The sequence below is a fragment of the Delphinus delphis genome, chromosome 12 (genome assembly GCF_949987515.2).
Source record: "Delphinus delphis chromosome 12, mDelDel1.2, whole genome shotgun sequence".
Taxonomy (NCBI): domain Eukaryota; kingdom Metazoa; phylum Chordata; class Mammalia; order Artiodactyla; family Delphinidae; genus Delphinus; species Delphinus delphis.
This window is the reverse complement of record NC_082694.2, coordinates 59,573,215-59,597,916: the sequence shown is the minus strand read 5'-3', so window position 1 is coordinate 59,597,916 and position 24,702 is coordinate 59,573,215. Positions and strand designations below refer to the sequence as shown.

The 24,702-nt window shown below is 42.9% G+C and overlaps 1 protein-coding gene across 1 annotated transcript in view; it reads left to right on the top strand.

Annotated features, from left to right (window-relative positions):
- The window catches only part of GALM (galactose mutarotase), a 96,074-nt gene that overhangs the window by 34,400 nt on the left and 36,972 nt on the right, over positions 1–24,702 (top strand). The window contains exons 3-5 of the mRNA XM_060026785.1: positions 10,422–10,667; positions 17,653–17,807; positions 21,220–21,426. Coding sequence (XP_059882768.1) covers positions 10,422–10,667; positions 17,653–17,807; positions 21,220–21,426 — 608 coding nt within the window. The remainder of the gene's footprint in view (positions 1–10,421; positions 10,668–17,652; positions 17,808–21,219; positions 21,427–24,702) is intronic.

The following is a 24,702-nucleotide window of genomic DNA, read 5'->3' as shown; positions in this document are numbered from 1 at the left end:
AGTTAACCTGGTCAATAATTGTCTTACCCACCTGCAGGGAGAGAGACACAGTCAATTTGGTAAGAGATGGTACAAAATCAAGGGAGATGACTGAGGCAATGTGCTGAAGTCCAAGTAGAATGAACTGGCCAAATGCTTCTACTTTGAGCAGAGGCTCAAGTCTTCCATGAAGGAGAAGCTTCCCCGAGACTAGAAGGCCAGAGCCACCACTAACTAGTAGAGAACACCTGCCAGCTACAAGGTCATCCCAGGGACCTCAGCTGGGTACTACTTAGGACAGTGCCCCAAGCAACTCCCAGTCAGCTGGCCTTGGGAAATTCCTTACTGTAACTATACTGGGTCAACACTGACTCTTGGAAATCCCTCCCTCCAACTGTGGTTCTGTCTCCTCTTCCATGACAGAAATAGCCCTTGTCCTGGGCTGACTGACTTGGAGTTCTCCACGTCTTTTACAGGATCCACTTATGTGAGGGTTGGGGGGAAATCCTGTGTGGCTTGGGCTCTTGAAAATGGTTCCCAAGCTGCACCACCCACCTTCTGGGCATAATAAACTTCTCCAAGTAGAGCTCTTCCAGACCTTGCAACTTTGATCCTCGGAGTCTCTAGCACCATACTCACAAACACACCATCATCTGGAGTAAAATCTCTGTCATTTTCCAGATCCTTGGAAGTCATATGATTCCTCTGTGTTCTCACTTTGGGCAGTGCCTGTAGAGTATCTGATACCTGTAGTCCCATCCCGAGTGTGTACTCATAGATATCTGGCTGCGACCAGTACCCACCCAAGCCACAGGGTCAGATTCTCATTATGTACAAAGAATGGGAGGAACAAAGTGGTGATTAGCAACCCTCTAAGGTCCCTGGAAAGTATTTATTTAAATACCACCAACTTTTAGTAAAGAATGTGGCAGAGTGCCACTTATTCTCCAATGTCTTCTCCTTTATACTACATTAATAGAATACCTAGAATAAAGATTATACATTTCCCAACATACCCTGAACTTTGATATGGTTATGTGAATACACTGTGGCCAACGGGAGATGAAGGAAAGTGAAGTATAGAACTTTCAGGATGTGTTCTTAAAGGGAGGGGGGCTGCCCTTTCTCCAATAGTTCCTCTCCCTGTCTCCTCTCCTCCACCCTGTTCCTCTAATTGTGGACATGGTAGCATATCTCCTTGGCCAAGTGGACTTTAGGCCACACCCTACAGATGATGAAGCAACAAGTTAGAGGGAGCCTAGGTCCCAGATGACCATATTGAGCAGAGCTGCCATCCCAACCTCAGACCACCTGTTGAAACAAGTAGTGGTGAGCCTGAGCATCCCTGAACATCCCTTTTGGGTATGCCAGCAATGCAAGACCTTGACTGCTTTTAGCCAATCATTTCTCAGAGTTGAGTTTGCAATCAACAGACTCAAGAGATAATGTAACGTCTTCTCCCAGACAAAGAGCAGGCTTGCTTACCAGCCACTGTAAAAGTGGTAGATTTCAGTTGAAATGCAAACCCACTATATGTAGAGTGTCCATCTTTGTCCCTCCATGCTGCCTCCATGGTTTTTTTTTGGCCGCACCACGCAGCATGTGGGATCTTAGTTCCCCGACCAGGGATTGAACCCGTGCCCCCTGCACTGGGAGTCGTAACCACTGGACCGCCAGGGAAGTACCCCTCCGTGGGTTTTGAAAGGCATGAGGAACCAGCACCAACATGATGCCCATGATGCTTGGATGCAGTAATAAAATTTTTTGTCTCAGACCTAGGAATCTTGTATCTTCAGCCAGCATCCGTGAAACAGCAATTTATTAGCTTGCAAGTAAAGTAAACCCCCAGAACTTCACATACCTACCACTGGACTGTTTTTAGGAAAGAAATCAACTTGTATCTCTTTTAAGCCACTATTATTTTGGATGTCTGTTACAGACAGCCAAATATAATTCTAACGAATCAAAGAGTAATTTTTTGAAGTTCTGATTTGGCAAAAAAAACTGCTTATTACATCTTGTCAGAAATTTATCATTCAAGCTGAGCCAAATGTGATCCATTCAAAAGCAGGAAATTATAAAAGTGTTGGGACCTCTTGAACAAGTGACATAGCATATAGAAATTAAGGAATTAAGATCACACTATGACTGGTTCCCATGGTTAGCAGATGTGGAACAGACTGAATCAAAGCTTACTGAATCAGGCAGGCAAGATCATGAGAGCGAATGCTCCACATTTATTTGAGTAAGATTTCTTAAAAAAAATTTTTTTTTTTTGTCCGCACCGCAGCGGGGTATCTTAATTCCCCTATCAGGGATTGGGCCTGTGCCTCCTGCAGTGGAAGCGTGGAGTCTTAACCACTGGACCACCAGGGAAGTCCCTTAAAATGTTTTTTGAATGCTATTTTATGCCAAGAATTATATTCACCCATGATTTTTGATATGTTTTCATATTATGAGGGATGGAGTTCAGATAAACTTGGAGAGCAATTCCTTGATCCACCTTGTCTTCAGACAAGGCAAAGATTAATGTGCTTCAGACTAGACTGGATTTAAGCTAACATTCTTTCTAGAATGTTGGTGACTCTTGTCCTTTGAAAAACCGAAGGGTAATTGAAAAATATTGAGAAAGTTTCGAGCAAGTTTGCGTCAGTACCACATTAGTCAAGAGACCAAGGCAAAAGTAAAACAAGAATAGATGTGGGGATGTGGCAACACCTGCTACTGAAAGCACTGACAAAATGTTGAAAGCTCTTCATGAGACACAGGTATTCTGATGTGTCAAAATATTCTAAATGCTTGAACTCTCTACAAGAATTCCCTGTGTAGTTTTTTTTTTTTGTTTTTTTTTTTTTTTTTTTTGCGGTATGCGGGCCTCTCACTGTTGTGGCCTCTCCCATTGCGGAGCACAGGCTCTGGACACGCAGGCTCAACGGCCATGGCTCACGGGCCCAGCTGCTCCGCGGCATGTGGGATCTTCCCGGACCGGGGCACAAACCCGTGTCCCCTGCATCGGCAGGCGGACTCTCAACCACTGCGCCACCAGGGAAGCCCTGTAGTTATCTTTTTAAATTAATTTTTATTGGAGTATGGTTGCTTTACAATGTTGTGTTAGCTTCCACTGCACAACAAAATGAATCAGCCATACACATAACAGATATCCCCTCCCTTTTGGACTTCCCTCCCGTTTAGGTTATTGCAGTGCACTAGGTGAGTTCCCTGTGCTATACAGCATGTTCCCATCAGTTGTCCATTTTATACATAGTATCAATAATGTATATGTGTCAGTCCCAGTCTCCCAATTCCTCCCACTCCACCCCTTTCCCCCTTGGTATCCATACATTTGTTCTCTACGTCTGCGTCTCTATTTCTGCTTTGCAACTAAGATCATCTATACCATTTTTCTAGATTCCACATATGTGCATTATTATACAATATTTGCTTTTTTCTTTCTGACTTACTTCACTCTGTATGACACTCTCCAAGTCCATCCACGTCTCTGCAAATGACCCAATTACATTCCTTTTTATGGCTGAGTAATATTCCATTGTATATATGTACCACATCTTCTTTATCCATTCCTCTGTCAATGGGCATTTAGGTTGCTTCCATGTCCTGGCTATTGCAAATAATGCTGCTATGAACACTGGAGTGCATATCCTTTTTTTTGAATTATGGTTTTCTCTGGGTATATGCCCAGTAGTGGGATTGCTGGGTCATATGGTAGTTCTACTTTTAGTTTTTTAAGGAACCTCCATACGGTTTTCCATAAGGGCTATATCAATTTACATTCTTCCCTGTGTAGTTATTTTTTATTTCCAACTTCTAACACTCTAATGACATTACTCTTTTTGGTGGACACACATTGTTTTTGCCTGATCAGCATCCATTTTCTCTTTGGGAACAGCATTCAGATTTTTCCTTGGGGAATTACCTTCCCCCTCCCACCCCCGGACTTTCCTAGTCCATTTTGTTGGGTCAGCCTGACTTCACCCTACCAAGCAGCAGGTAATTGGTTCAGAAGACCACATGACCAAGTGAGATTCAGTACTGGGACTTTTATTGATATTATTGGGAATGTGAAGTTTGATTTATTTTAAGATTGCTATCATAGGATAATATAAGCCTGGGGATGCTAGAAATCATATATAGAAAAAGCAGTCCTGGAAATAGGGCCAATGCCGTGGAAACAGAACCAAGAGGAAGAGAAATACCAAGTCCTACTGACATAGTTTTAACCCAGATCCAGCCATACCTGAACATGCCTGAACATCTCTAGACTTTTCGCTATCTTTAGCCAATAAATTCCCTTTTTTGCCTAAGCCAGGCTTGAGGTGGTTTATACCTTGAGAAATAAAAGAGTTTTGACTCTTGAAGGTATTGCTGTCACAAAAGCTACCTAGAAGTGGCTGTCTAGTCTGTATAAAAGCAAAGAATGTGCTCAGGCTAGCTGTGGCTCCAGAATTCATATAAATAGGTGCTACAGTCAAGCCAGAGGTAATGGATGAGGGACTTGTTCTAAAGCTGCTTTACGTAATTTTGCTTAAACATCTATTATTCATATCAAAGAATGAGGAGAAGAAAATACCTCACCCTCCAGGCCAGTCGCTTGGCACCACAACTGACTCAAGCTAAGAAAAGATCAATCAGTAAGGTTGCCAGAGCTCTGCGAAGGTCTAATCCATATCTGCCTTTCAGTGTTTACCAGAAGCATTTTGATATAATGGAAAGTGCTCTGGGTTCAGATCCTAGCTGTACAACTTACCAAGCTAAATGACCCTGGACTAATGGCTCAAATTCTGGGAGATCTAGTTTGTTTTACAAATTTTTGTATTTGATATAAATGATATATCTGCATCCTTCTGCCAGTGATTTATTTCTCCCTTAACATCATAAATATGAAATTCATGCTTGAGGTCCTGTGGAGCCCTAGTGCATTCGTTTTCCTGTTATGTTATATTCCATTACATAGATCTACCACAATATATTTTTTTAAATATTTATTTATTTATTTTGGCTGTGTCAGGTCTTAGTTGCAGCTCGGGTCTTTTGTTGCAGCGTGCGGGCTCTCAGCTGTGGTGCGCGGGCTTCTCTCTAGTTGTGGCTTGCAGGCTCCAGAGCACGTGGGCTCAGTAGTTGTGGCGAGTGAGGGCTTAGCTGCCCTGGGGCATGTGGCATCATAGTTCCCTGACCAGGGATCGAACCAGCGTCCCCTGCATTGCAAGACCTATTCTTAACCACTGGACCACCAGGGAAGTCCCCTACCACAATATTTTTACTCACTTTTCAATTGATGGACCTTAGGTTGTTTCCAAATTTTTATTCTTTTTTTTTTAACCAAATTTTCATTCTTATGCATACTACTGCCATAAATATTGTTGTTGTTGTTTTTGCGGTACGCCAGCCTCTCACTCTTGTGGCCTCTCCTGTTGTGGAGCACAGGCTCTGGACACACAGGCTCAGCAGCCATGGCTCACGGGCCCAGCCGCTCCGCGGCATGTGGGATCTTCCCAGACCGGGCCACGAACCCGTGTCCCCTGCATTGGCAGGCGGACTCTCAACCACTGCGCCACCAGGGAAACCCTGCCATAAATATTCTTATGCCTATATGCAAAAGATCATCTACGGTATATTCCAAGGAATATAATTGCTTGGTTATGGACCATTGCTGAGTTATATGTACTTTGACTTCACTAGATATTGACAAGCTGTCCTCCAGAGTTTTATCACTTGAGACTTTCACCAGCTTTGTAAAAGAGATGCTTCACATCCTTTCTAGCACTCAAGCATTCACTAAACAAATTTTTTTTAGTCATCTACTAATCTGTTCTAGGTACTGGGATGTAACAGTGAAATTTCCAGCTCTCTTGGAGCTTCATTTTCTTGGCAGGAGACATAATAACAAATAAAAAATGAATATATAATAGGTCCAGAGGTGACGAGTGCCTAGTTTCCAGAGTCTTTGGGTGCCAAGGACTAGTTCTTCTCCTTGGGTCCTTCTTTACCTACAGTAAGTGAATACAATGCCCTCTTGAACCCAATGCGACCTAATTCCAGAAACTGAGTTTTTAAAACTTGCAATTACCATAAAATTAGAAGATGAATATTTTACATTAGTGTGATGTTTTAGAATTCAGTTAGTGCTTTGGAATCCATGTTCTCAGTTGACCACAATTCTAGGCAGCATATAAGGAAGTGGTTAAATGCTCCTATCTCTGTAGTCAAGGAGCCCGGGGTCAAATCTTGGTTTCCTGACCCATGTTATTTTGAACAAGTTACTTAATCTCTCTAAGTCTCAATTTCTGTATAAGGTAATAGTGTCTGACTCATAGGGGTGCTTATCACGGTGCTCAGTAAATTTTTAGTACTTAATATTTACTAGTGATCAATTAACAATTGGATGGGTCAAACGTGATATTATTCCCATTTCATAGATGAGGAAACTGAGGTCCAAAGTGGTTGAACAAATTGCCCAGACAGTAAGTTCTGTTGCCTCATGAACCTGGGTTTTCTGGCACCAGAACCAATTCTCCACTAGAAAATTGTATATATAAATGTATGATGTATTTGTTGAATAATTATTTATTGAGCATCTAAAATTGCCTGTCACTGTTCTTGGTGCTAGGGAATTCTAAAATATTCCCAATATGGCTGATCATCTTTGCGCAAGCCTGAAATTATAGCTGTCTTGAGGCCAGTCCCAGTACTTTGTTTAATCTAGCATTGACTATGAATTGAATTTTGAAGATTTTACTGAAGTTTTTATGGAGGATAGAGATGAACATTATATCACTTTAGACTGTAAACATCTTGAAGGCAAAGATCATGTTTTACGTACCAGTGTACAACCAGCACTTAGCACGGTGCCTGGCATATACTTATTGACTATTTGATAAATGAACATGTCATACAGCAAAACTTATCTATCTTCCTCAGCAACTTCTCACCTGTCCCCATAATACCTTCCCCAGCAGCTCCTTCAAAACTGTTGATGAAATGGAGATGAATTGAACTGTGAAGAATCCTACCTCTCATGAATTTGATTGCATTCTCCCAAGTCTGCCTGGCTTCCAGATACAAGTAGTTTTCATCTGAAACCAAATATAGTGTTGTTTGGGTTATAAAACATATATGTAAAAAAACTGAGTCAGGGAGCCAATAGTTGAATAAACAATAACAACAACAAAATGTATTCATGGAAAGATCAGGGATGATCTAAGACAGTGCATACCGAGCACCTGATAAAGAGAACTGACAGTAAACATCACTGGAGTTCTGAGCAAAGAGAAAGGAAACAGGAGGATGGTAATGTATCAACCTGACTGAAGAGAATCTATTCTAGGTCTCTTTTTTGACAAACTGTGAGGTATTGTGAGTTGGTTTTATTATTATAGCTCAGAGAGTTTACTATTATTATATCTCAGAGAGTTTGCTCTGCATAGCAGGCTGTCAATAGCTTAAGGTTTTGGAGACATCTTTATGGGCTTAGGGTCTAATGGGTCCTAGGAACAGCCCACCTGCAGTTTCTGTGTAGAAAAAGGAGGTGGGGCCCAGGGAGCAAGGGCCTTGATTCCTCATTCCTGACTCTCCTAGCATTCAGCTTTGGGGACTAACCTCCAGCTGAGAAGAAAAACAGACCTTATTCTTGACCTGTCCACCCTGATACCTCACTCTCTGGTTGAAAGAAAAGGTATCCACTTTAAGTAACTCCTCTTTGACTTAAATGTCACAGTTCCCACTCCCTTTTTTTTTTTTTTTTTTTTTTTTTTTTTGCGGTACGTGGGCCTGTCACTGTTGTGGCCTCTCCCATTGCAGAGCACAGGCTCCGGACGCACAGGCTCAGCGGCCATGGCTCATGCTCCGCAGCATGTGGGATCTTCCCGGACCAGGGCACGAACCCACGTCCCCAGCATCGGCAGGTGGACTCTCAACCACTGTGCCACCAGGGAAGCCCCTTCTTCTCCTTTTTAAGTGCACAGATATTCCTTTAAATTAGCACTGTGAGATTAAGAAAATAAGATATTTTGGTAAGAAAAATCAAGATTTGTGTCTGACACCTGACTTAGCACAAAGTAGTCCTACTGGGGACAATATGTTAAACCCTTCAAAGCTAAAGGAAAATGAAATCAAGAAGTGTAGCTCTTAGAGAGACATCATGGTATGTTTCATTTTCCAACAAGCCAAGCTACAAGACACCCACTGGTGACACTTGGCTTTGGCCATCCAGATGCATTTATTTATTTCTGTGACAACATGAGCTTGGCAGAACATTGAGAACTGGTGGCCGAGAAAAGAAAATTCGGTCTTCCTGCTCACAGAAGAGATTCTAAGACATCCTTGCTAATACAGCATTGCAGAAAGGGCTTGTGTATGAATCAGCATACACATAAACGTTAAGTGGGCTGATGAGGGTGGCAGAGTTTATGAGAATTTCTGATGAAGCAGCACCAGGAGTGCCTACCCGTTATTGTATGAGTGCAGTGCAGTCTATAATTTGACTTGTTTGGGTCTTTTTGTTATTATATGTTATGCTTCACTGAAGCTTGCTGCAAGCTCTCTTTTTCCTTTGCTATCAGAATTCCCCTGATTCATGAATGAGAATGGAGGCTTTGTGGCAAGAATGTTAAGTGTTCCTTCAAACTACACAGACAGGGCTGAGAGATTGTTATGTTTTATTAGCATCTGATTCCAGGAATGGGATCCCAATTCTCCTAATTTCCTAGTCATAGACGCATTTTGGCGTTCACCACAGTCTAGTTGGATCCCCTCTGAAGTATCTAGGAATCAAATCAAAAGCAGTGTCAAGCAAAGTTGAGTTGAGTATACAGATGGTCAAGTAAAACATGTCGTCAGGCTTCCAGAATCCTCCCCCTTCCTAGGCCCAGTACTGTCTGGACAGATTTAGCAAAGAAATAACCCAGGCCCCTGTATTTTATCTGACAATCCTATTAAGGCTTTTGGTAGCTCTATCTTAGTCCTCTGCCATCAGAGGGGAAAAAAAAATCTGAGATTAGCCATCAAAACCTGGAGCAATATTTCTCAAAGTCTGGTCGCAGATAAACTGCATAAGAATAACCTGAGGAACCTGTGAAAAAAGCAGATTCCTGAGTTTCACCTTAGACTCACAGAATCCATAATTCCAGGTATGGGCCTGGGGAGATGCATTTAAAAAAATCTCTGTAGGGCTTCCCTGGTGGCGCAGTGGTTGAGCGTCTGCCTGCCGATGCAGGGGACGCGGGTTCGTGCCCCGGTCTGGAAAGATCCCACGTGCCGCGGAGCGGCTGGGCCGGTGAGCCATGGCCGCTGAGCCTGCGCGTCCGGAGCCTGTGCTCCGCAGCGGGAGAGGCCACGGCAGTGAGAGGCCCGCGTACCGCAAAAAAAAAAAAAAAAAAAAAAAAAAATCTCTGTAGATAATTCTGAGGCACATCAAAGCATAACTATTATTTATGACCTCTGTGTCTTTTCTCTTCTAGCAGTGCATACTTAAAGCCTTTTGTTGTTGTTGTTGTTGGCCACGCCCCACAGCATGCAGGATCTTAGTTCCCTGACCAGGGATCAAACCCACATCCCCTGCATTGGAAGCGGAGAGTCTTAGCCACTGGACTGCCAGGGAAGTCCCACTTAAAGCCTTTTTCTGCTTATGGAAAGCAGATAATAAAAGTACAGTATATGACATTAATAAATATTTATCCTTAATCCCTTCTTAAAGGAACTTTGGATTTCAGGAACAAGAAGGGGTATATACCCAAGGTCCTTTCCCGGTTCCCTGAAGAAAAGAAAGTCAGAGATTGCCTCCATATAAACTAGGCCCTAATCACCTACACGTGACCCTGTCCAGGCTGTTGGCAGTGGCTCCAGCAGAAACATGTTCAGAGTTGTTTGTGCGGGACAAACAGAATGCATCTTCAGTCAGTGTGCAGAGAAACCTGCAATTATTTACCCCTTCTCTAAATTACCTCCATACTTCTTTCCGGTCTGGATCAAAGAGTTAACTTAAAAACCAAAATTTCCCCCAACTTTTCCTTCCCTCACTATTCCTAATTCTGATCTCTTCATTAATCAGCGTTTTATCTGAAAGTTAGCCACCATTAATGAACAGATCATTGCATATTGAGAACCTCGTGTCAGCGAAGGCAATAGAACCCTGCAGATTCAGGATTTGGGTTTAGAAAGACTACAGGCCCCAACATGCAATTTCACCTTCCAAAGACTACCATTCCCAACATGCAATGCAGTCAGCGTTAGTAAAGGAAAGGAACTAGCTGGAAATTGCCAGCCTGGCTGGAAACTTTGCCTGCGTGCCACCCTCAGGCAAAGGAATGATTTAGAAATCTCCCAGAGGATATTTTTTGCAGGAGCGGTCACTCCCTAAATCCAGGCAAGAAAAGGGAGGAGTCTGAGCCGTGTCCCGCCCCTTCTCCAGTAAACTTCTGCCGTTCCAGGTTTGGCGGCGGGAGTTCGAAGGACCTGGAGAAGCTGCACACCCCTGGCTTTCCCCATGGTTTCGGTGACCAGAGCCGTTTTTGGAGACCTGCCCTTGGGGGCAGGGACTGTGGAGAAGTTCCAGCTGCAGTCAGACCAACTGAGAGTAGACATCATCTCCTGGGGCTGCACCATCACGGCCCTGGAGGTTAAAGACAGGCAGGGCAGAGCCTCAGACTTGGTGCTCGGCTTTGCTGAGTTGGAAGGTGGGTTGAATTACGCCCTGGGCTGCGGACGGGCCCCCGTTCCACCTGGCACACTGCCCCACACAGCCTGCCCGGGATGCAGGGATGCAGGGGAAGTACGGAGCTTGTGACCATCAGCAGTACTTGGATCCGGTTAACTCACTGTGTTGCCATCCAGTGTTTGGAAAAAGACAAAATGAATAGAAACTGACGTGGGACTGGGCCTCTGGTTATACATTCAGGCTTTGTCTTATTTAAAAAGTCAGTTGAGGGTAAGATAAACTCCAGCAACACTGGAGCGGTCTTTGAGCTGCCGGATCTTTGTAAGGGGGGGAGGGGAAAGTGCAGGCCAGAGCGGGTGTGGCCCCCTGCTCTTCCTCCTGCCCTTTCTGAAGAAGGAAAATGATCAAAGACGTGCGTCTTCTACTTCCTTTCTCCTTGATCAGATTCTCTTTGAGGTCTGGTTGTTTCAGAAATGCTCCATAAGGTAAGCTTAGTGGGTGCAGAAGCTTATCCGCTTTGGTCTGTGATCACCCCCTGGCTGATCAATAACTATGTGCTGAAAGAATGAGGAAGACCAACTTACAGTCGAGAAACGAGTCTCCTTATAGCTAGGGTGGACTTTGTTCTGTGGGAATCCGTAGACAATTAAGAACATGTATTAATTCCTGCATTCAAACACTGTTGATCCAACTGTCTCATTCAATGAGACAGGTCCCCATCATCATGCAGCTTGCAGCGTAGATGTGGAGATAGACCTTAGCCAAATATTTGCGTAAATAACTAACTCACAGTGCACTTTGATTGGGGCAAAAGAAAATGTACATAGTGCTTGCTATCTCTTGGCACACCCGAGTAGCTAGACAGAAAATGAGGTTGAAATAAAGTTAGCAGAGGGCAACTGCTTGAGAATTAATTCTCTCTGCTCAGTGGTAGGGGCATGGACAAAATCTGTTAAGAGGGGCTTCCCTGGTGGCGCAGTGGTTGAGAGTCCAACTGCCGATGCAGGGGACACGGGTTCGTGCCCCGGTCCGGGAAGATCCCACATGCCGCGGAGCGGCTGGGCCCGTGAGCCATGGCCACTGAGCCTGCGCGTCCGGAGCCTGTGCTCCACAACGGGAGAAATCTGTTAAGAGGAGGCTTGAGGTTTTCCTTTAGGTGTCTGTTTTTCTGTCTGTTTGGTTCTTTAGATATGTAACATAGCTCATTGTTGGAGGTCAAGAAACCTGAGAGTATTGGTTTTCCCTTAGGAGGATAAAACTGGCTCATTTCCTTAGCAAAATGTATTATAAAAATATTTCTGAGGATCCTGTTCCTTGCCCTCTGGTTGGTTGTCTTTAGCTCCTTTGGAGCCTCCACAGCTTGGCTCGGAGAAGGAGGTAGGTAACCTTCGGCAGAATTTCTTTGGTGATTTCAGCAAGTCTATTATAGGAGACTCACTGGTAGGAAGGTGCAGGGGCTGGGGGAAATCAGCTCCTCTTACCCTTGCTCTCCACGCCCCCTTCTACTTCTGGGGGTGGTGTTCCTATCTTCTGTCTTCAGAGTCAGAAAGCAAGAGAGTTGACAAGTGACAAAAGAGGATTCTTTAGAATCACTTTTGCTGAGTCACCTCTCTCTCTTAGTAGCATAACCATTTGCTAGGCTGAACCAGAATCACAAAGAGATAACTTGACTGGTGCAAAATTGCCCAGTGGAGTCCAAGGAGAATTGGATAGATGACCTAGAATTTCAGAGCCAGTAAAGCCCTGGAGTTGATAAGCAGTGAGCATCTGCTTTAATCACCCCATTTCCATCTCTTCTTTCTCACCATTCAGGAGGTAACTACCCTCCCCCTCCCCTCCTCCCACTCATACACACACTCACTTCTTACTAATTTTAGTTCTCATATAAGAGTCACATGGACCTTAAAGCACAAGGCATCTTTGTGGAATTCATATGAAACGTGTGCCATGATGATGTGGCACCTGGGAAGCACCAGTTTCTTAGCAGGCATAGAAGTGCCTATTTTGTGAGGGCAATAATACAGTCGTCTCTGTGAGTCTATGAATCTTGTGGGAGTCTAGGTGGAAGAAAGTATTATTCCCAAATGTTCTTAAAAGGGAGAAAAAAAATAGAGCCCCCTCAGATTACAATGGTCTAGCTTGTATTGACTATTGTTCCCCATGTTATTAACATCTCTTGAGAAAGTTAAATAGCATTCTCTTTTCAGGATGTGTCACAGGCACCACAAAATGCCAGGTCAAATCAAAGCATCTAAAGTATTCTAGGTGCTGGGAATTCCCTGGTGGTCCAGTGGTTAGGACTCCAAGCTTCCACTGCAGGGAGCACAGGTTCCATCCCTGGTCGTGGAACTAAGATCCGGCAAGCCGCGTAGTAGCGTGGCCAAAAAAAAAAAAAAAAAAAAAAAGTAAAATATTCTAGGTGCTAGATCAAGATAGACATTTTCAATCCTATGCTATAATTTAGATAATTTAATTACTTATTTAAAAAGGAGAGCAAGCTATTTTCAAAAGATAAAGAAGCATTTAGAATATCAAGTAAGGCTTTCTGATATGTTTAGCCATCTTCGAGGTTGAACTTCATATATGTCATTACAGGAAGCATAACTGCCTCAATCAGAATAGTGTGAAATGGCGGTCTGCTACTATTTTGATCAATTCTAGTGTATTAAAACCCATGTTAAGAAATTGGCGACAGAGGATGTCTTTAAGAAAGGACTCTGGGTAGCTGGGGTACAGAGACAGGAAGGAGGCTAGATTTTCACTGCACAGTCTTTTAGAACGTCTGAGTGTGTAAGTATTATATAAACAAACTGAGGCAAATAATTTAAAGCAATAAGATGTAACAGAGTGAGTAAGGGGTTATCTTCATATTACCATGCTCCAGAAAATGTTTTGAGCCAAGGTGAAGAGCTAAGCATGGATAATTCCATGAGACATGGTCCTTTTGTAATTGCCAGGTTAGATGTGAACTAACTCTAATTTCCCAGATAGATTTTATAAACTACTTGGCTGATGGCCATGACTGGAGGTCAGAATAGTTCAAATTCTCCCTCGGAAAATGAGATCTTTCTTCTGTAGAATTCTAAAGAGGTAAATCATGTGATCTTTTAGTTATAGGCTAGAAAAATCAGTAATGCCTCCTGTGAAGTATTTTTTCTGCCATTTTTTTAATTAAAAATATTTTTTAATGTTTTTCATCTGCAAGTCCCACCTGCAGTCATTATGACTTCTTTCAAAACCCGTGATGAGGATATTTCCTATAAGCCAGAGGTGTAAATAACCTGCCCATGCAATCAACGCTATTCCTCCCCCTTCATCTTCTGCCCAGTTGCCACCAACACCCAGCTATTACTGCCATGAGAGCCATTATGGAAAGCTTAGAAAAAAAATAAACTTAGTGCACTTAGAAAACCTGCATTTATAAGAGGGGGTGGGAGGAAAAGAGACCAGTTTAGAGGTTGCAGTTTAATATTACAGATGCCCAAGAATGTCCTTGTAGGAGCTTTGAGGATTCCTAGTTTAAAATCTCTGCTTTGTCCCTTAAAGCTATGAGACCTTGGGCAAGTTATTTAACCTCTCTAGATCTGTTTCCTCACTTGAACCAAATGGATTAAAATGCTATTGGCTGTGATCATGTCTGACTATAGTGAACAATTAATCATTTTAATCTCCTCTCCTTCCTTTGCCCCCAAATATCTTCCCTCTTACTCCTTGAACTTTTTAATTTCACTTTGTTAACTGTGCACAAAATGGCATGGAGCTTCCTCTGGGACAACCAGCAGCCATCTAAAACTATATAAAATATTTGGGATGCTAAAAGTGCTTGTCAATTAAACCAGTGTTTATTTTCCTTAGAAAGCCGAAAGAAAGTCTCTCAGGTGTGGAGTTTTTGACTGAGAATCCTGAGTGATTTTATTTGAGATTTGGGGCACTCGTGCTGAAGTTTGGGCTGTCTGAGGGGGGTGTCATAGCTGGGATCCTTGGGATATTTGAGGAGTGGACAGGGCCATACCCCATGGTTAAGCATTTATTAATATATTCTGGCCAGTCCCTTGCCCAGAAAAAGGGACAAACTTTTTGTCTACCCTTTATCCTACATCAGCAACTGGCGACTGAATCAGCATTCCTGTCGACCTAGAAACTTTGCCCTTTTTCATGGAAAACAGTATTTTCTGCATTTCAAAAACAAGCTTTTTAGTCCTAATCAGAATTTGGGGACTATCACGTTTTGTAATTCTGACTTGATTTAAAAGCTTAGTAACATGTGAAAATAGTATAAAATCCATGTGTTCTGAAGAGTTTCTCAGAGACAGTTGAGAGCAGTGGTTTCTGCTGTCCTTGTGGTTTAATCCTTAAAAACTCTTCATCTAAACCAAGGGCTTCTTACCTCCATTGGCTTATTAATTGTTGCCAGAAAGTGGTCCCTTCCTAGGGAATTCTTGCAAGCCCATGAGGCAGCAACCTTGCTGTTGAATTCGTCCTTGTCTCTGATGCCAAGCATGGGGCTGGCAGAGAGTAGGGGCTTGGCGTACGCTTGTTGAATGGATCAAAGTAGGAGTCAAAAAGAGATAGAGCCAAACCATTTTTGAACAAAAATTCTGCTTTTCTTCACATTTTTGAGCTCCCGATTAGCAAATGAAATTATATGTCATCAGGGAAATGCAAATGAAAACAACATTGAGACCTATTATTATTATTAGTTATTTATTTATTTTTTTGGCCGTGCTGCGCGGCTTGTGGGATCTTAGTTCCCTGACCAGGGATGGAACACACCCTCAGCAGGAAAAGTGTGGAGTCCTAGCCACTGGACCACCAGGGAAGTCCTAGAGACTCCTTTTTGTTACTCAATGTAAGGGGTTTTAAAGCTACAGCTTCAGAGAAGAAGGTGGGGAGAGAGGTGGAAGCTGGTGGAGACTCAGCCTTGCCTGTGCTGAGAGATGGTGGTAAGGTCAATTAACCAGAAAGCCTTGTGCTCTCCAAATAATGTGATGCTTAAGAACATGTACTCAGGAGCCAGACTGCCTGGGTTCAAACCCCGATTCTGCCACTAACTAGCTGTGTGTTTTGGGCCAAGTTACTTAACCTTCTGTCATCAATTTCCATGCCTGTAAAATGAGAGTAATGATACTGCCTACCTTATAGCAGTATTCTGAGGATGAAATGATTTAAATGTAGAGCACTTAGAAAGCGGCTGAGACTTAGGAAGCGGTCAGTAACCGTTAGCTCTTGTGAGAGTCTATGGGCAGGACCCTGAGGACCTGCAGATTGGCAAGGAAGTGAACCAGGGAAGACCTGGAAGAGAGTGATTAATGTTTCACTTATGCCCAACCAGTTGAATAATGGGAACGTGTGACCTATAACTGGACCAGTAGGTTCAGGGCCCATATCCTGAGAGCCCCTCCAGCCATGGTAAAAAGAGTTCATGCACTTGAATCACATACTCTTCTGACCCACAGTAGGTGTGATGGATACAGAGTACCACATGAAGGGGGGATGGAGTTCCAAGGACAACTGAGTGAAAAATAGAGCAGAAAGTAATCGTAGCAATAATACAAAAAAATGAACTACCTCCAAACCTTAATCTCTGCCATGATGATCTAAACTAAAAGATTATAGCATAGAGGAGCTTAAAGACAAGGAAATTACTGTAATATGCCCACGCATACTGTTGCACATACAAGGACACTGGCTACACTACTCTTTATGTCCCTGCCCCGCCCCCCGCCTCCCAGAAAAGCCCAACAACAGTTTATGCTCATCAGCATGCCATATAGCCATCAAAAGGGATATGGTAGACGGATATAGAATCATATGGAATGATCTTAAGACATTTGATAAATGAAAAGTTGCAAAACAATATGTGTAGTTTGTCTCTTTATGTAGAATATGTGTGTGTTTGAGTATTTGTTTGTGCTTATATGTAGTTAATTTAAAAAACAAAAACAAGCAATTGGAAGTGTATATCCCAGACTGTTAGCAGTGATTATCAGTGGGAAGGAGAGGAGTTGAGAAATGAAGGATGGTTTTCATGTTTTACTCTTTATTAAGCTTGCCAGATTTAACAAATAAAAATGTAGGACACCCACCTAAATTTGAGTTTCAGATAAACAATAAATATGTTTTATGTGAATGTCCCATGTATTCTAATAATATGGACATACTTACACTAAAAAGTTATTCACTGTTTATCTGAAATTCAGATTTAACAGGTGTCCTGTGTTTCCTCCAGCAAGGCCACTCTATATACTTGGGTATTTAATGCTCATTAAAGGAAATTTTCATGTACTAATTGTATGATTTTTAAAAAAGAAAAAGAAGCATAAGATAGTTTCTTTTCAAGACTACACAAAAATATAATTTTTAGTTAAGAAAATTGGCCTAGAAGCAAATTACAGAGCAGCATATATATGAAGACCTCAGTTTTATAAGAAGAAAAGCATATGCACACATATACTAAAAGATGGAAAGGTATACATACATAGATATACATAAGAATACTAACAGTCCTCTCTAGTGTTGAGATCAGGATGATTTAAGTTTCTTCTTTGTGCTTTAGAAAGCTCTTTTGTTTGTTTGTTTGTTTTTGCGGTACTCGGGCCTCTCACTGTTGGGGCCTCTCCCGTTGCGGAGCACAGGCTCCAGACGCACAGGCTCCAGACGCACAGGCTCAGCAGCCATGGCTTACGGGCCCAGCCGCTCCGCGGCATGTGGGATCTTCCCGGACCGGGGCACGAACCCGTGACCCCTGCATTGGCAGGCGGACTCTCAACCACTGCGCCACCAGGGAAGCCCTAGAAAGCTCTTTTAAAATGTTTGGAAAGAACATGAATTGCTTTTGGAAAGGGAAAAGGTCATGTGTAAAGAGCACCATTTTTCCTTGCTTCCCTGTGGACGCAGATATGCCCAAGTTGCAGCTGCTCTCAGAAGGAAGTGGTGGGCAGCGGTGTGAGCCTTGTCTTTGGTTTAAAGTTATTAAAAAACTCTGTCATCCCATACCCTTGCAGGATACCTCCAAAAGCAGCCCTACTTTGGAGCAGTGGTTGGCAGGGTGGCCAACCGAATTGCCAAAGGAACATTCATGTTGGACGGGAAGGAGTATCAGCTGGCCATTAACAATGGGCCCAACAGCCTGCATGGAGGAGTCAGAGGGTTTGATAAGGTGAGTTGGGGGCATCGGACAGAGTCCTCACCTGGCACACTTCACTGAGTACCTTCAAGCATACCTTCTGTTTGCCAGGCACAATCCTAGGCCCTAGAGCAAATGCATGGTAAGGTGATACAGGAAAGAGGCTGCTCCCATGGTTTGGGGGAGCAGATGTGCCGGCTGTGTTCCAGGAGCCACCCTTCACTAGCTCATCTAACTCTAATAGGCAGGAGAGCCCTGAGTGAAAGGATGACAGCCCTTAGGAAAGACAGGGAGCACCTTTCTCACAGTTTTGGCATCAGAGTTGGTTGACCTTAGGCACAACAGAAAAGTGGATTAAAAATAATACCCACCACTTCTTGCACACGGCATTTGCATATATCATCTCCCACCCTCACTAGAACCCTGTACTGTCACCAAATGAGAAATCTGAGGCCCTGAAAGGCCACACAGCTCCTAAGTTGGGCTGCCTGACCCAAAGCCCTCATTCCTATACTACCGCTGCTGGTGTCCGCCACGGCTGCTGTGGGTGCCCCCAACCCAACACACCCCATGTATCTGTCTGTGAGCCCCTCCCTATGCATTGTGGCACTGCATCCAGGCTGCCCTTCCAATGAAGTGCCTCACGCCTCAAAATGACCTCGATTCTCCCCGGTTCCCCCTTTCCACGTTAAAACTCCCATCCCCTAAGTGAATCCCTGGAAAACCAGGTTAGGAAAACAAATTGATCAAACAGCTTCTCCCTGAGGTAGGAATGCCTGCCCTCCTGTTTCCTAGCTGCGTGGGAGCCTGCAGGTGAACCCCAGTGATTCTGTTACTAGTCTAATTTCAGAGAGATAATTTTGGTAGTTAGCTTTCCTTTAAATTATACCACCCAGGTTACTTCCTAGAAAAAAGCCAGAGAAGACAGGAACATGTATGGCAGTTAAGAATCACAGTGTTTTCTTTTCTACCTCTTACCGCCACCCATGCTGTTGAAGGAAGTTGGTCACTCTGTTTCCCCTGTCCTACCAGCTTCCTGTCTGTGGTTTAGAGCCGGACTGCCCCATCACTTCCCCTTTCCTCCATGATGGAACTCCTCACGCCAGGGAGACGTGAAGGCAGAGGGTATCCTCTGTCCTGGCAATATTAAGGCAGAGGGTCTCTGGAATATGCCAGGTGCATGGGCAAACCCCAGCCAGAGGAAGTTAGGCCCAGCTCTGTTTGGCCAGGGATCTTCGGAGGAGCCTCAGCACCTTGTTCTAGCTTGTTCCTGCTCACATGGTTCCTGTTCCACATGGAATTTTCTGTGGTGTTGTGTAATGGGGCATGCCCTGTATGAACAAACGCAGAAGGATAGTATTCATGTCCTTCTATGCAGTGTGTCAGCTGAGCCCCTTCTGTGAACCAGGGGGATGGGGATTCCTGAGACTCCAGTATAGTGAGGGATTCTTACATAACTGTTGCAGGCAACAAGCCCCATAACACAGATGCCAGGGGTGTGCTACAGGAACTGGGTATGGACAAATTAATGGCAAGTGGGGAGGTTGGATTTGAACTGTTCTTGAAGAAAAGATAGTATGTCATTTAATAAGTGGATATTGGAGAGTGGCTGTGCAACAGCCCACAGAGGGGTGGGGAAAGACTTGGAATGCAATCTTGGAGCCACTGAAAGTTTTAGACCACTAGGTTTTCATGTAGCAACATGAGCAGTATCACATGGACTTTGTTTTAAGTTGCATTTGGTTTCAACAATTACTGAATAATTGTTGGTTTGCAGGTATGTGTTTTTCTACTTATACCAACACATTTTTTTAAAGATGAAATTTGAATAACCTGGCAGGATTAGAAATGGTGTAAGTAGGCCTAGAGATGCAAATGCGGAAATTTTCAGGAAATTTGGAAACCATAGGGTCAGGGAAATCCTCCCGTGAATAGGAATTATACTTTCCACTTTATCTGATAATATTGCTTTACACAAAAATCTTTCCATTGTGTCCTTTCTCTAAAGGAAAAAAACTAGGTAGCAAGTTAAGACGATTTTATTTCAAATATTTTATTCCTAAAATTTTCCGTTTGGGGGATTCCTTTTTCTTTATTTAATCACACATATACCAGGCAACATTTCCGGGAGATAATTACGGTGTAAAATTAATTTTTTACTAAAGTCAGCGAATTTGTTTCAAATACCAGCTGCTTTCACTGTAGGCGAAGGCAGAGACCTCCGTTCCCACTGGGTTCCTCTTCCTGGTGAATGCAGTGTCAGTGAGAGAGATCCAGGCCATGCCAGGAGTGGGTGGGCAGAGCCTGGGCTCGTGGGCCATTCCTGTGACCCACAGAAGTTATTATCTTCCAACTCTATTTGCAATGACAGTGTTTGGCCTCAACTCTGCTGTTGGAAACGAAGATTGGAACAAAACATTGACTGAAAGTAAGATGTGGAATAGTGTAGACTGTCAGGCTAAGTTTGAATCCTAGCTCTGTCACTAATTACATGTATGACTTTAAACAAGATATTTCTCCCTTTAAACAATTGCATGAATTATGACAGGGTTCTACTCCATCCCCTGGAATGTGGGAGGTGGAAGTTAGCCCCCCTGAACTCAATTTGCTCATCTATAAAATGGGGGTAATAATATTAGTTGGAGCCAGGTGAAATTGCCAGTGCTCAACTGTTTTGACCTATAAAGATGGTAATTTCGGCTGGTTCAACTAAATCCTTACCTTATAAAATGGTTTATGTAAAGCACCAGGTCAGTGACTGGCTGGTGAGCACCCAACAAATGGAGGTCTCATGTCTGCAAAGGGCCCCTTTCCTAGTGACCCCAGAGCTCCCCAAAGGGACTGGGGGTCTCTGGCTACCTTGTCCTCTGATGGTGTAGAATAAGGAAGCAGGCTCAGGATCAGACAACTTGATTCAAATCCACTGTCTTATTGGCAGTGTGGCCTGGGACAAGCAGTTTATCCTTTCTGAGCCTCCATCCTCTCATCTTTAAATGAGGATAATGGCACCTGCTTTACATCAGCCTTGAGACACATAGTGTCTGCGAAGTTTCTAGCAAAGAGCCTAGGCTCATAATGGGCACTCGATAAGGCATATAAGATTACATATACATTTCAGGTGTACAACATAGTGATTCACAATTTTTAAAGATTATATTCCATTTAAATTTATTATAAAATATTGGTTATATTCCCCACGCTGTACAATATATCCTTGTAGCTTATTTATTTTATACATAGTAGTTTGTACCTTTAATCCCCTACCCCTATGGTAACCCCATTGGTAACCACTACTTTGTTGTCTGTGTCCGTGAGTCTGTTTCTGTTTTGTTATATTCACTAGTTTGTTTTATTTTTCAGATTCCAAGTTGTCTTTAAATATTGAAATGTGGCATTTAGCTTGGGATTGGAGTGACTAAACAGCTTCAAAAACACTTTCTTCCAGGTCCTGTGGACCCCTCAGGTGCTGTCAAATGGAGTCGAGTTCTCACGGGTCAGTCCAGATGGTGAGGAAGGCTACCCTGGAGAGTTAAAAGTCTGGGTGACATACACACTGGATGGCGGGGAGCTCGTGATCAACTACCGAGCACAGGCCAGTCAGACCACTCCGGTCAATCTGACCAACCATTCTTACTTCAACCTGGCAGGCCAGGTAGGTGAACTTGCGTTTGATCACCTGCTGTAGTGTGAAGTGCCACTTCCCTCTTCTCTCCTGCATTGTGCTTTGTGGAATGACCTGGGGGAGTGACTGGAGAGACTAACCCAGTATGGAATTACCCTGGCGATGGGATCACCCCTGGGATGAGGAAAAGTGCCCAGCAAAGCATCTGACTCATAATAGGTGGTCCACAAATGGAAGTTATAGGGAAATGAGTACATTGTGCTGCCCCACACGCTCAGACAGGTAACAAGCTATTTAAAGAACTGCCTGTCATCTAATTGTAACAAGTGCTTACATTTGCTTCCCCAGTTTCACGCCAGTTTCACCCCACCCCCCCACCAAAATTACTTCCAATTAAGGCATTTTCCATCACTGGATCTTTGAAGATGTGCTTAGCCCAGCCCCTTTAGATAAATGCTGCCAATGTTTGTGTGCTCCCGCTGTACGGCCCACCCTAGGAGTGGTGTGGAGACACTGACAGCCCCCCTTAGGTAATTCCCTCTAAACTACCTCATTCCCTGCTAATGATAATATTCTAGCTTGCTGAGGAGGCTATTACATGAGACAGAATAAAAAAAAGGCTTAGCTAAAATCTGTAGATTCTATCTATGACTTTCTCTTCATCTAAGAAGCTCATCATTGTATACTAGACTTGAATCGCTTTGGCATGATTTCCTACTACAAAATGATGTTCACAGCCAGCTAGTAATATCTTGCATTTTTACACTTTTTAGGATTTTGTTGATGATATGCTGATTTCTTTTCTAGAATCTTTTCAAATAGCATGAGTTAATTGGTTCTTACATAATTTGAAAATAAGAAAGATGGTTCTTCACTTGCTTGTTCCTTATCTTCAGGAACTTCCACCATCCTTCTTGAGATCTTAAAGACAAACCAAAAAATAAGCACACACAAGCCATAAGAGACTCTGCAATCATGAGCATAAAGACCCCACTTTTTTTTTTTTACATCTTTATTGGAGTATAATTGCTTTACAATGGTGTGTTAGTTTCTGCTTTATAACAAAGTGAATCAGTTATATGTATACATATGTTCCCATATCTCTTCCCTCTTGCATCTCCCTCCCTCCCACCCTCCCTATCCCACCCCTCTAGGTGGTCACAAAGCAACAAGCTGATCTCCCTGTGCTATGCGGCTGCTTCCCACTAGCTATCTACCTTACGTTTGGTAGTGTATATATGTCCATGCCTCTCTCTCGCTTTGTCCCAGCTTACCCATCCCCCTCCCCATATCCTCAAGTCCATTCTCTAGTAGGTCTGTGTCTTTATTCCTGTCTTACCCCTAGGTTCTTCATGACATTTTTTTTTCCTTAGATTCCATATATATGTGTTAGCATACGGTATTTGTCTTTCTCTTTCTGACTTACTTCACTCTGTATGACAGACTCTAGGTCCATCAACCTCACTACAAATAACTCAATTTCGTTTCTTTTTATGGTTGAATAATATTCCATTGTATATATGTACCACATCTTCTTTATCCATTCATCCGATGATGGACACTTAGGTTGTTTCCATCTCCTGGCTATTGTATATAGAGCTGCAATGAACATTTTGGTACATGACTCTTTTTGAATTATGGCTTTCTCAGGGTATATGCCCAGTAGTGGGATTGCTGGGTCATATGGTAGTTCTATTTGTAGTTTTTTAAGGAACCTCCATACTGTTCTCCATAGTGCCTGTACCAATTCACATTCCCACCAACAGTGCAAGAGTGTTCCCTTTTCTCCACACCCTCTCCAGCATTTATTGTTTCTAGATTTTTTGGTGATGGCCATTCTGACCGGTGTGAGATGATATCTCATTGTAGTTTTGATTTACATTTCTCTAATGATTAATGATGTTGAGCATTCTTTCATGTGTTTGTTGGCAGTCTGTATATCTTCTTTGGAGAAATGTCTATTTAAGTCTTCTGCCCATTTTTGGGTTGGGTTGTTTGTTTTTTTGTTATTGAGCTGCATGAGATGCTTGTAAATTTTGGAGATTAATCCTTTGTCAGTTGCTTCATTTGCAAATATTTTCTCCCATTCTGAGGGTTGTCTTTTGGTCTTGTTTATGATTTCCTTTGCTGTGCAAAAGCTTTTAAGTTTCATTAGGTCCCACTTGTTTATTTTTGTTTTTATTTCCATTTCTCTAGGAGGTGGAAGACCCCACTTTTTAAAATAAGTTCAGAAAGAAACTTGACAGAAATAGAACAAAATATTAATGGTTTTATGTGGGTAATAGATCATGGTGATTTTCCACTATTTTCCACATTTTTGTAACTAAGGGGGTGATCTAAAGGAATAGATTCAGAAATAGAAAAAGAAATTAGGCGTGAAGTATTACTCTGCCAATGTGTTCCAATGTAGGACGCAAAATGGGAACGTAAAGTTCACTAAGGCTCTTTCTGCTTATGTGAGAGGAGGACCCTCCTGACCAGAATTTTCTACCCTTCCAATCCTACAAGGACTTGGAGTGACTCCTAAAAATTTCTAAATTTTTTTCCAGAGTCTGAATAGTTTCCCAGATCACAGACCCTACACAGAAGGGCGGTCAGGGTCAACTCCCTTCTGTGTGCTATCTTAGTAAGTACAGCTCACATCCACAGCCTCTAGCTTCAGGGATGGGGTGGGTGAGGGCCACCAGCCTTTTGGAGCATCAGGTAAGGGTTGGTAGGCAGTTACCCGGCCTGGGGTCAAGGGGTCTCTCTGCATTTTCAGAACATCTCTTGCCCTACCTGGAAAAGCATTATTGTGTGTCTTAAACCCTCCCCAGGTAAATAGCTCAAAACTTGATATTTACAATAGTCAGCTCATCTTATATATTTTCTTTTTGTTTGTTTTTTAAATTTAATAAGCAGTATTTTTGTCCTACTTGGGCGTCAAACTTTGACTCATCACTTCTAAGTTTGAGTGTTGGAGGCCTAGGGGGAGGAGAGCACTGTGTTTTTCAAAGAATGGAAAAGGTATGTAGGTTGCAGGTTGGTTGATTTTTTTTTTTTTTTTTTGGCTGTTCCTTTCTTATCTAACACAAAACTGGGAGAACTTTTTTTTTTTAACTGAAACTTTATCTAAAGATCTATGAAAGCAGGCCTGGGGCAATTTGAGATGAAAAGCAATAGTTCTGGTTTTGGTATGACTGTGTAGGTATGTCATCAAGGACCCAAATTCTTCCATCGTTCCATTCTGCTTCTTCAGTGCTATGGTTTTTGTCTTCCAGCTTATCCCCTCATGGTCACAAGATGGTTGCCACAGCTCCATGAATC